A 13370-nucleotide genomic window follows, 5' to 3' on the forward strand; every position below is an offset into this window, starting at 1 on the left:
AATTGTTTGACAAAATAAACCCTCATGGTATGGATCAATAAAATACATTATGAACATTGTTCAGGATATAAAAGATAGTCTAGCAAACATGACTCAATTCTCATTTGAACAAATCTCTAAACTGATCCTTTCTCAGCACTATAGAGAGACATGGGTAAGAAATTTGAGAAAGAACAGTGAAGGGAAACTTAATGTATATGCTAAAATTAAAAACAATTTTGGGCTAGAGAAATACTTATCTCAAGTAAATTTTGAGCTAAGGAGAAAAATTACAAAGCTGCGCATCTCATCTCATAGACTAGAGATAGAAATAGGGCGTTATCATGGTATTCCTAGACATAATAGATTATGTCACATGTGCGCCTCAGGAGAGGTAGATGATGAAGTACATTTTCTTTTTTCATGCTCATCAAATAAAAGAGAGAGAGAGATATACTATATGAGTTAATAATATCTACATGTCCACATTTTATTAACCTCAGTGATGAAAACAAATTGATATGGATCTTAAATTGTGAAAACTCTATTATTATTTTCATACTTGAAGCCTAGAGCACCGTCCCTTGGTGTCCTTTGTCTTGAATCAACTCAAAAGATTTGCTTCTCTGCACTGGGCACAAGGAGGCTTCTAGTGAGTATTATGTCCACTGCACTTATTTATTTATTTTTTCTTTTCTTTCTTTCTTTGTTTAATGCATTATTATCACTATTGCAAATAGATATGCCCTTAAGTGAATATACATTTATATTCTTTATTCATATAATAATTAGATGATCATAATTATAACCTCCATTATCATAATCCAATTTTGTAAATGAAACTGAGGTGTGCCAGTATGATAACTAAACACTATGTGTTGATTACTATGATGCATCACTCATAATGCAAGTAAAAGCTCAAGAAAACGTGACAATTATTTAGTTTGGAAATTAACTGTTGATATTATATGTTATTATATATGTTCAATCAAAACTGTTGTATGTAAAAAAAAAATTGTATTGTAATCATGCCCTTTATGGGCCCTTAATTGGTGAATAAACAGTTCTTCTTCTTCTTCTTTTTACAGTTTACATAACATTTACTTAACTTGCCTTTCATAATTCGCGCAATTTTAACTATAGCGTTACTTCCCCTACTTCGAGATGGGGGGAAAACGTCATCAGTCTTTGTGATTATACGTACTTCACATACAAATGTCAAACAATGGCAGACTTCGATACAATATACGAAGAAAACGATGATGACCCCCCTGTTTCAGCTGATACAGTCGTTCATTTACCAGATCCAATTATCATTAGAGGAGCTGGAAATGTCACAATGTACGAAAATAGTTTCCTTCTTGTAGAAAAATTTACAAAAGTTTCAAACAGCATGTTTTTTTCTTGCACCATGTTTTCTGTTCTCACTATATCCTGTTTACATTCTGTTTTCTGGTCCCAGTTGTTCGGTGTTCAACCTCATCAGTCATTTCAAACTGTGTCCTTAGATCATATATGTTTATAAATATGACACATTTGAAACCTGAAACACTCCCAAAGGAACATAAAACTAGCTGCTCAGTCCAGAGAGGGTATATTACTATTAGGGAAATCACTTATAACAATCCATATAGAACACTACCATTGCCCAATGGCAGTTTATTAGCCAATTTTTCTCAAATTTCTCTGTTGAAACTGAGTGTGCATCATATTATACTAATTGAAGTATATACATGTAGATGAAATAAAGAAAAAGTGAGTGGTGACGACAATGTCAACATTCCGTTGAACAGAAGTGAACTTATACAATAAGGAATCTTTTGGAATTTTTGTTGAATTCCTGGTCATTTTAAAAACAAACACATTTTCTTCATCAGAAAGTGCATGATTCCCTCTGGTTATAGTTCAATACATAAGTGTGATCGCATGATAATGTTACTCAGTAGCCCAGCAGAGAATCTGATTTTCTCATACCTGTGCAGATACTGTGGAATTGGGAGAATTTCATGTGCAGAAACTCCTTTAGTCATCTATCTTGAATTTCAGAACTCATGGTTTATTAGATCCTCATCATTCATTATAACATTTTGAGACTTGTCTACCATTTATTTCCATTGGTTACATACATGTACATGTATTAGGCATTTATGTTAACATATTTTGATTTGTGAATTTAACATTTGAGACATTTAGTAAATTATATTTTGTATTGTGGTTACATGACAGAAGGCAAGACACAAGCTACATGTATTTTAAAATTGCTTGAAGCATTGATAAAATGGTGATTTAGAAAAAATATCTCCCAACCTTCTGTTCTTGCAATTGTTGATGGCAGAAAAAAGTAAATAGAAGAATCTTATCCAGAACTAACTAAACCATCCTAGGTATATTATGTAAATGAAATTGTTTTTAATGCAATATGGGAGAATTGTTCAAGGTGAAGGATAGCTTCCCTATATATATGACCGCAAAAATTAGGGTCATATATTGGTATGGCGCTGTCCTCATCGTTGTCTGTAGACACTTAGCCCTAATTTTTTTAGAATTAGGGGCCAAAAATCTTGTGCAATAACTTGCACATGAGTTGTTTGATCTTAGTAAAATTCTATAACAAGGTTCCAAACCACCAAAGGAGGTTTATGTTGATTTTTTTCAGGGTCATGGACCTAACCATTTAAGAATAAGGAGCCAAGAAGGGGTAAAAAACTAGCATTTCATATAACTCAAGTAAAAGCATAGAAATATTTATGTCTGACTGGTATTGGTTTTGGGGGTTATGCCTTGACCATTTTTGAAATGAGGGGTCAAAAGGGGACTAGAAATTTGCATTTTCATGATGTCTGGACAATAATTTGACTTAATGAATGCACATGTATATCTTTGAAATTGTATTACAAGGTGCCATACCAACAAAGGAAGACTGAGATTTACTTTTGGGGTTAAGACATGAACTTTTCTGGAATTAGGGGCCAAAAAGGGACCTAAAACTAGCAATATCCTTGTTATGACTTATGGACAATAACTTGAGTAATAGTGAATCGTTCCCATGTAAGTTTTACTACAAGGTGCCATATAATAATAAGAAGACTGGGATTGATTTTTTTGGCTTTAAGAAGCCAAGTAAGAATAAGGGGCCAAAAATAAGTATTTTGTCTGATTTATTGATTATAACTTGAGTAAAAGGGAATGGATTACTTTGAAGTTGTACCATAGCATGCCATACCCCCAAAGGAAGATTGGGATTAATTTTTGAGGTTTTGACTGGAACCATAAAGGAACAGGCGGTCATTAAATGAATACTGTAATTCTGGTCAAATTCTTACCCTGCGTCAAATATCTAATTGTAATCAAAATTCAAAGCTGTATCAAGTTTGAATGGGTTGTCCATACTTGCCCCAACTGTTCAGGGTTTGACCGCTACAGTCGTATCAAGTATGCACCCTGTGAAGCATTTTTTTTTAACCTTTATATATTCACACTAAAATATACATTTTTTTGTTGACAGAGGGAAAGATATGCTTGTCATATGCCCGTACTTCTGTGTCTGCCTTCGTATTATAGATGTCTATTTATGAGTGTATTTTTTATGTTTTTTTTTCGGTTTTCAGATTTGGTTTGAGTAATAGATTTGAAACAGAGTTTCCACCTGGTCTTTCAGCAAAGGTATCTATTTAATTTTTAGATGATGAAGTAAGCGTCTTACCGGTATATTTATTTGGTATTTTAGTATATATGTAATATTTAATAATAATTTTATCTTCTACTGGTACATAGACATGAAAGAGTAATTACATGGAATTTATTTTCAGCTCACCTGGCTGAAAGGCCATATGAGCTATTGCCATCACTAAGTCGTCATAGTCCATTAACTTCTCCTCCTCTGAAACTACTCAACAGATTGTTACCAAACTTTGCATGAATGTTCCTTAGGGTGTTTTCAACAATCCTTGATTAGGGATTTTTTGATCTGGCAATGAAAACATGGCGACTGTTAATGAAAATAGGCCATAGGGGTCAAATTGCAGAATTTTGCAAATAACTCAAAAACATTTGGTGTTTAGCTAAAATATGGCTGGGGGTAAAATTATTAAGCATTATGGGATAGACCTATGCTGAAATTTTCAAAAAGATTTGTTGACAAATGATTGAGTAATGGGTCCTGAAATGGATTTTTTTCCTCAATTTTACATCCAACTTTGAAAATCTTCTCCTCTGAACTACTGGATGGATTGAAACAAAACTTAGCATGAATATTATGTAGAACATCTTTACCAATCTGTGTGTGTCTGTGCATTGGGATTTTTGATCTTGCAAAAAAAAAACATGGCCACAGTTACTAAAATAGGCCATAGGGGTCAAAATGAAGTGTTATGCAAATAACTCTAAAAAGTTGGTTTAAGCTAAAATGGACTGGGAGTAAAATTGTTCTGCATAAGTTGGACCTATGCTGAAATTTTCAGAGAAATATATAAAGAGACGAATGATAACATTTTATCGAAGTCAAATCACTTTTATCCAGACAATAATTTAGTTGGTATGAGATATATGTACATTTTTCCCTATTATCTATTTATATATTTGTTATTTGTATATCCTTTGATACATAGACTGACTTTTTATATGTATTAATCCCACAACAGTGTATCACCATATTTCTGTTTAATTCATGTAGGTTGCCCCAGAGGAATTCAAGGCTACAATTGTCAGATTAAATGGCGTGTTAAAAAAAGCCTTGCCAGTAAATGTGAAGTGGTTGTTCTGTGGGTGTATTTGCTGTTGTTGTACCCTGGGCTGTTCATTATGGCCAGTTGTCTGTCTCAGTAAAAGAGTAAGTAGAAAAAAGAACTGATAAGGTGAACATAATAAATGTGAAAGTACTTTAGTTCCTGGGGTGCTAATTTTCGTGGTTTTCGTGTGTAGGCCAAACCACAATATTTGGTTACCATTGAAAAAGAGATTTCCATTGATGTGTAAACTGAAAACTTCCAAACCATGAATTCAAGAATCCAAGAAGATGTGTTTCTTTCTTAATCCATGAAAATTGGTATCCATGAATGAAAGTACTTTAACAGTAAATGTGCTGGCCAGTATCCTTAAAACAAAAAGTAGTAAATTCTTTCAGAGATCACCAAAAGGAATTCAACAAGCGTAAACATAAGGTCATTAACAAGTGTAAACACACCTGTAAGTAAGTTATGAAAAGCCCTGACAACAAAAATAAATAAATTCCACAGTATCAAAATAGTGAAATCAGAAAATTCTTCAAAATCACTATAAAAATGTTATATAATGAAACAATGTCACATAACTTACGAACATCTCCTGACTGTTTACATGTGCATGAAATCTGTGGTGTCTATCTTTCTACTCAAGGCACTCACTGAATGGTGAAGCATATATGTAGGAAAAACAGCAGTTGATCAAGGAGTGTTCTAGAGGACAGAACTTCCCTTTTGATGGAAAATTTTTAAAATTTAGCAGTACATGTATTTGAGCAAAAAATGCCCTAATATAGATCTTTCCAACGTTAAAAAATTTGAGATCTGCACTGAATATCTGTGTGCTATTGGGATTATGACATGAGATTGCATACTGATAATATGGTTCTTTTTAAAAAAGTTTTCTTGAAAAAGTTATAAAATATTTTCATTTTTTATTCATCCAAACATTTATTTGAATAGCATGATGGCTTTTGCAAAAAAAATATCAAACTGATCTGGATACCAATTTAATCTTAGTAAAATTCTATTGAAATGAGATTATCAGATTATTTAAACAATGTTTATTACATCTTTCCCTTTCAGACACGACATGCAATAGAAAAAGTATTAGATTGGGAAAACAATCACCTTTATCACAAAGTGAGTACATCTACGAAAGACATGCATGGATTCCATTCCTTGCAGTTCAGGAAGAAAACCTTAAGTATTTGATCTTTGTATAAGTGTACCTGTAATTTTTGAATTTCAGGAAGTCAGTTGGAAGGATTACTTTTATCAAATCCAATAAAAGAGTAACCATATATGGTTAAATAATATAGGTTAGTGAAGACATGCAATTAAACTAGTAGCTTGAGTACAGGTAAAATAAAAAATACAAACTTTTTTAAATAATTAAAATATACAATCAGTTTCATTATTTTTATGATTCTTCTTGTTTAAGAATTTATAAGTCACTTTTGACTCAGAACTTAATTGCTTTGCTTTTTTTGTATTACAGTTAGGTCTACATTGGAGACTGAGTAAACAAAGATGTGATTCTAGTAGTATGATGGAATATGTAAGTATAATGGGTTCTTACGTGAGTGAAGATGAAAGATCAGGTTATCTTTCACAAGTTTGAGTTCAAGTCTTTTGTACTAGTGGAGTGTAGCAGAATGAGTGAAAAGACCAAGAATTTCCCTAACAAGTAATAGATAACCCATTCTTTTATCTGCGACAGGTATAAGTACCTGTTTCTTCTGTGAAAACATATATTTTATTTGCTTCTCGTAGAAAGGGCTGCCTTTCAGGAACCGTTGTATATAGTGACGTCAAATTTTCTCTTGCCTTTGTTTTAAATATGTCTATGACACTGCCACTTTTTTTACGTTTCCTTTTTTAAGAGAACGAGATAAGACAAGCATTTGTAACCTCATCTTACACGGGTTGTCTCCACTCGCAAAGGGTCATTTCTGAAAGAGTGTTAGAGCTAATAACTCTGAGCTATATTTGTAGATGATGTAGAGAAGGAGACAAGAATAGGACTATAAGTGCTTGTGTTAACAAATTATACTGTCTGTCCTTCTTACAAGTGTTCTCACACCTTCATTTCATAAAGGATTAGGATAAGATATATACCAAATGTTGTTACTGTGAATTTTTTTTAATAAATTTGAAAATCAAAAATGATCAACTAACATTGTGAAAGTAATCTCCCTTGGCAATTAAACATTTTTAAATTTAACTCTTAGTATTCAAACATACTGGCTTACTTTTACTTGTAATTTTCATTGGTATCATTTCAGGTTTTATTGATTGAATTCCTACCTAAGATTCCAATATTTCGACCTGACTGAAAGTGGATTAGCCACAGAAGAACATCTCAATATTTATTACTTTTTCCATGACATTCAGTGATTATCATATATAATCATTGATTAATGATAATCATCTTTAATCATTGATTACATTGTTCCATTACATTTCAGTCAATGATGCTCATGTGTAATCAAACACCACTTTTGTCAGCGTTTCATTGTTGTCAAATGTTTAATTGTTATATTGGCATTATTTGTGAAAACTTAAAATTCATCTTGAGTTCAGTTATGTTGTTTATTTTAAGATATACTTTAATTTCCCTGACTTCATTTTTTTTTTCATCTTGATTTGCCCTAGAAAAGAGGGCTTGATTTCTAACACTGTAAACCTTTCACAACAGGCTGGTAAATAGTAATCAGGATGTTTTAAAACTATTTTTTAGGCCATGTGAGCTATTGCCATCACTTGGCATTCGTTGTCGTCGTCGTTAACAATTTTCCAAAACTCTTCTCCTCTGACACTACTTGACCAATTGGAACCAAACATATGAATGTTCCTTGGGGTATCCAGCATAGGGCTGATATGGGGATTTTTGATCTGTCGAAAAACTTGGCTGCCGTTACTAAAAATAGAACATAGGGGTCAGACAGTAGTTTTTTGCATATATCTCCAGAACCGTTAGGTTTAGCTAAATTCTGACACAGGGGCAAAAGTATTTAGCATGATGAGATTTATCTGTGGTCAAATTTTCATTTTAATCTGTTTAGCCATGTTGGAGTTATTGCCCTTTTTCAATGTTTTTTTTTTTTGCTACTTTTAATGTTATTTCTTTCAAAAGTCTTCTCCTCTGACACTAATAGACCAATTGAAACCAAACTTGGTATGAATGTTCTTGGGGTATCCTGCATAGAACTAATGTGGGGATTTTTGATCTGTAAAAAAACATGGCTGCCATTACTAAAAATAGAACAGTGTCAAACAGTAGTTTTTTGCGTATATTCCCAAAACCATTAGGGTTAACCAATACTTATTATTAGGACTACAAAAGTCTTCAGGTATAAAAGTTGTCAGACGACTCCTTGTAAGAGTTATTGCCCTTAAAGGGAAAAATGACGTTTTTTTTTTTTTTTTTTGAATTTTTTTTACAGTTTTCAGCCAATATCATGAAAACTATGATAGATAGAAAGAAACTTCAGTTGCTGAAATGATCCTTATGATAAGTCCTACCAAAGTCTTCTTGATTTAAAATTGTTGGACATCTTCATCTTAAATTTATTGCCCTTGAAGGACAAAATTCAACCAGGTGAGCATTTCAGGCTACTGGGAACCTCTTGTTTCTTTTTCATAAAGTTATGAAATATTTTATTTACCAAGAATACTGTTTAAATCAGCGTTAATCTGAAGGAACCAGTCTATCCGAAGGATAACATAGAGATGACAATGGAACACATTTCTTGCCCAAAGTGGCATCTCCATATATTGAGGTACCTTATTATTGTGCTTACGACAGCAAAAGAATGAACACATTCCAGACTGTTTGATGTATTGTACCTATTTTACAAATACATTGTAAATGAAATTAATAGTTTATTTCTTTTTTTGGACTACATGAATGGATATAAAAATCTGTATGAACACCAACTTCATAACTTGTTTTTCTGAAATAATCCGGCAAATGTTAAGAATTTATTTGTTCTATTAATATCATTTCAATTTAATCAAATAATGAAATTCAGTTTGTGTTTGACAACATATTGTCCAAGAACTATTTATTATAGGGTTCACTTTTTAAATTCTATTGTGTGGTCAAGTATAAACCTCAAGTTTGAAATTCTACATGAAAAATAAATTTAATAAGATAGCTGCTGTTATGAAATTCATGATAGCTTAATTTCACTTAATATCAAAATCTTGACATTTACCAAAAATTATACCAACAAATTAGAGTATCTACTCTGTATTCAAGTACTTTTCTATATAAGTATCAGGCAAAATGTGAATAAGGTGTGGCACTTGAAGAAAGGAGGTAGAAATTTTAATGCAATTTTAAAAAAAAAATTTACGTCATAACGTCCTGATATTATCATCAAAGTGTTAGCCTCCTTTAGATATAGCTATGTCAAATTTAGTTGAAAAGCAAAGGCTGTAAAAAAATCTACTTCACAGATGCTGCAGGATAAATTTAAATAGCTTTTCAGTTGTTTTCCAGATGTATTAAATATATTTGAGGCAAAAAAGACCAAATTGAGAAAAAATTATGTGCCATCCATTGCCTTTTATATACAGAATTGTACGTTAAATAACATTGAATAGTCAAGAAATTGTCTAGATTTTTTTTACCTCACAAGATAGTTTCTTTATGAATTTTTTTAGTAGATGTAGTATGATGGAAGTATAATTTTGAGAGCTGCTGGCTGGCTCACTGAGATGCACATATTAGTATTGTAGATAAATTGATCTCATTCTTACCAGTACATTGTAGATTTATTCATTTATGTTTTGTTTTTCTCTTTAACCATTGTATTCAAATTAACTTCATTGCTTTAAGGGAGCAACCATTTTAACCACTGTATTGAAATTAACTTCATTGCTTTAAGGGAGCAACCATTTTAACCATTGTATTCAAATTAACTTCATTTGCTTTAAGGGAGCAACCATTTTAACCATTGTATTCAGATTAACTTCATTGCTTTAAGGGAGTGTACATTTGATTTAGATGCGATTTGGGTTTGACCAAATTTTATATCCTGGATTTTTTTTTCATAATTTCTTACCTAACTTTTTAACACTATGTCTCTTTTTATTTAAGCCATATACTTATTCTTGATTATTTCACCACTAAATATGGTGAAACCATTTTTCAAAATTTTATTCAACCCGCCCCTTTAAAGATAAAATGGTTTCTTCCTTGCTAAGCTTTTATTGATCTCAGGGGTTCAAATTAGTGCTGTGGGATGTATGTAATTTATGGTGGATAAAAAGTTTTATGTCTACATATCCAACTAAAGGTCATTTAAAGACTTCATTTCCAACAGAGGAGCTTTTTAATCTCTATTTGAATTTGGACCCTTTATATCCTTACCTGCTCAGCACAAAGGCAGAAGTTGTAATGTGTTTAGTCACTGACGGTTTTAATTTCATGGGGTAACCTAACAGAATCTGTTGTATCTGCAAATTTGTGATAGCTTGTTTTAAAACCAATATTCTTTCTTTGACCCTTCTTCGTGAATAATGTTTCTGTAATTCCTCGTTTTAAAAGGATATTTGTAGATATGGTAGCAAAATAATGTTGATAAATTGAAAGACATTCCATGACATTCTGTCAAAATCTTCAAAGCTTGTCTCATATATCAGTTATTTAAATGAAAAATACTTTTTACGGCACAAAGTCGGGTTTTAATACAAAGAGAAGTGTTAATTACAGTATTTTTTATTATTGGCAGTAATTCAGTGCATTTATGGGACCAAATGAATAATCTAAGGGCTGTTCCAGAAAATATTGTGTCCTCTTCTACTCCTTTTAGTTGGCACTTTTTACACTGCTTCACCCACATAAAGTATTTTTTTTTTACAATGTCTTCGTAGAAATTTTGAAAATTTTCCATGTTTATACAGTCAGATGTCTTCTTGGGGTTAATATTTTCTGGAATAGACCTAAATAGCAATTGATTATTATGTATATATTGTTTGATGTTATACTGTGTAATTGTGTTTATTGTTCATCCTCACAAAATTAACTAATGAAAGATACCCAAATTCAGCATGTATTATATTTCCATATTGCAAATATAATGTCAAATCCATGATCAATATCATAAAAGTACTTTTACCAAATTTTAATCTTTGCTATGCAATAAAAGGGTTATTGCATGGATATTTAGGAATAATATCTCTTCTTGTGAATATATTGAACTCACAAGCTTGTGACATAAAATACTACTCAATACATTTTCTATTATTCAAGCAATAAACCTTTATTGTTAACTTTAAAGACAATTATTATGTCATGTATATTACCACTGCCAAAAAAAACTGTTTTACAGTTTTAAGTTTTAAGGATGGGAAGTTGAATAGTTAGTTGCTTTTAATGTTTACATGTGCATTATACTATCTTATTTTTATCAGTAATATCCCATTTTTTCAATACTTTAATATAGTTTTTGAAATTCTAGATTCAAAGCAAAACTGGACCAAAATATGAAGAAAAAAATACCGGTTATTTTCCTATGTTCAGTAAGGATTTAAAATGAACAGAATGTATAGCATATTCTTGCCAAATAATGCCTGACAAGGAAAATGAGTATCATATGAACAAATGGATTTGTCAATTAAGGAAGGAGACTTAAGGTAAGGGACATAACTCTTGAAACCAGTGAAATGTTTGTATCATATTTGATTTTCCAAAGGCTTTCAAGCTTCCCTTTGAAACAGAATGAAATCAGTCCAAGTTACTTTGATGCTTATATGAGATTGATGTAATATGGTGAATACAGACAGTCCAATGATTTGTGAGAGTTTTGTCCCTTACACTAGGTCTATCTCCTTAAATCTAACTTGGGGTAATTGTGCTCACGAATCAGATATATGCTACAATATTGTTCTGTCAACAGTCAATTGCATTGATTTGAAGTCGGTTTTTTGTTGTTGTCAAATTTTGGAGACCTCCTTTTTATGGTTTTTCTGTTTTTGTAAACCACTAGCTAGATGTTGAATACAAGAAATATATCTTTTTTTCTAGGACATCTTCTTGATTAAACAAATGAAGCAAAAATCTGTGATAAAATTTAAGCAGTGTGGAAATGAAATACACTTATAGGTGGATTTTCTTTAGTAGATTGAGACAAAAAAAATAAGACATTGTTGATGTTTAACCATTTCTTTCATTGAATTAGGAAAAAAGGAATCACAAGATCAACAGTTCACCTCAAGGTCAGAATGTGATCTAGACACAGTGTGAGGGGTTGTTTTCACACATGTTAAATCCTTAACAAATTCATTATTAAATTAACAGAGTGATATGGGAACATTTAAAGGTGAAATATATGATATCATCCTTTAAAATTAATGACAATTAATCAAAATATCATGAAACACATGTCATGTACAGATTGTTGTTTTGATTTCAATGTTAGTAAAAATTTCAGCGTATGAGATGAGGGCAAAGTAAGGGGTAGATGATATAAAGATGCTTGCCATGGACCAAGTTGACACAAGTTGATGTTTTTCTTTTATGTAAATTCTAATATTATTCAAATATGAAGCTGATGACTTCCACCTTTTACTGTAATGTGTTTTCCTTCATCACTTTAATAATCTTGATTGAGTTCTAGCCAATCAATATTCTTGTTTGAGTTTTAGCCAATCAATAATCTTGTTTGAGTTCTAGCCAATCAATATTTATTTCTTGCTCTTCTGACATTTTCTACTAAAGTTTTTATTTTATTATTTTCTCCTGAAATATTGGAAAATTTTGGTAGCAAGGGGAAAATGTTCTGTGGTTGTTCCACGTTTTAATAATTATTATGAAGACTTTTTTTAATGGAAAATAGCAGCCTTTTGTTTTAATTTGAAAATGTTACCTGTCAATTTTTGTGGGGCTTCACAGTGAATAGATGTGGCTTGGAATCAAGATTTTTTATGTGAGCTGGTTTGAAGAACAAGCAAATACTTTGTATTGGACTTCCACATAATACACCATGAACTATTAGTTGTGATAAGCATTTACATGATTAGCTGTGATTTTAGTCAAAATATTGTATGTTATTGTTTTTAAGCCATTTATCACCATAGTTATGCTCTATCACTGATTCATATCAATACCACATTCTTTATCTTCAGAATCTATTAGTAAACCTTTGTGGTGTCTTTATGCCGTTTAAGCTACAGGTAAACACCACATTTTCAGGCTTGTGATTTATTGGACAACCTCATGGTATATCTGTGCCCTGCCTTGTCATGTGACAAAGCTCTACAAATAAAAATCCTGAGACTTCAGAGGCAATTTTGTGGTTTCTATGTGCTCTGCAATTTCGTATGTCGTAGCTACATATAAACTTGAGATTTGTGAGATAGACTTTTGTGGTTTCTCTTTGCTCTGTCATGTCATATGTCATAGAAATCTTGAGATTTGTAAGACAACTTTTGTGGTAGTGTTTATTGTCAGTGTTACTGTCTCTTATAATTGAAATGTATTTAAGTCTGTACATTGTGATTGTCTATTATTAATAAAACCAGATGTATGCTCATAAGGCTACATTTGTATTGTAATGTTGTTTTATTGTCTTTATTTAACATAATGATAATCAATACTGTCCACTTCAATCAAGAATATCTTAGTATGCTTGATGCAAGTAACTTCAAATTAAATACAAT

At 31.6% G+C, this 13370-nt stretch overlaps 1 protein-coding gene across 1 annotated transcript; it reads left to right on the forward strand.

Annotated features, from left to right (window-relative positions):
* The first annotated feature begins 1180 nt into the window (after nt 1-1180).
* Nucleotides 1181-13265, forward strand: LOC148604335 (cysteine-rich hydrophobic domain-containing protein 2-like). Its single transcript, XM_088551111.1, has 6 exons — nt 1181-1320; nt 3588-3642; nt 4652-4807; nt 5784-5840; nt 6199-6258; nt 6986-13265. Exons 1-6 carry the CDS (start codon nt 1205-1207, stop codon nt 7034-7036), a joined length of 495 nt encoding a protein of 164 aa, XP_088407237.1. The 5' UTR covers nt 1181-1204; the 3' UTR covers nt 7037-13265.
* Nucleotides 13266-13370: the final 105 nt, after the last annotated feature.

Source organism: Perna viridis, chromosome 10, assembly GCF_037379345.1.
Source record: "Perna viridis isolate PV_CMFRI_1.1 ecotype Kerala chromosome 10, ASM3737934v1, whole genome shotgun sequence".
NCBI lineage: Eukaryota > Metazoa > Mollusca > Bivalvia > Mytilida > Mytilidae > Perna > Perna viridis.

Excerpts from the sequence above, each read along its gene's own strand:
- LOC148604335 (XM_088551111.1), top strand. The coding sequence starts at position 1,205 with ATGGCAGACTTCGATACAATATACGAAGAAAACGATGATGACCCCCCT. Across the intron at positions 1,321-3,587 it reads GGAGCTGGAAATGTCACAAT|ATTTGGTTTGAGTAATAGAT; the intron begins GTACGAAAATAG and ends TTCGGTTTTCAG. Across the intron at positions 4,808-5,783 it reads TTGTCTGTCTCAGTAAAAGA|ACACGACATGCAATAGAAAA; the intron begins GTAAGTAGAAAA and ends TTTCCCTTTCAG.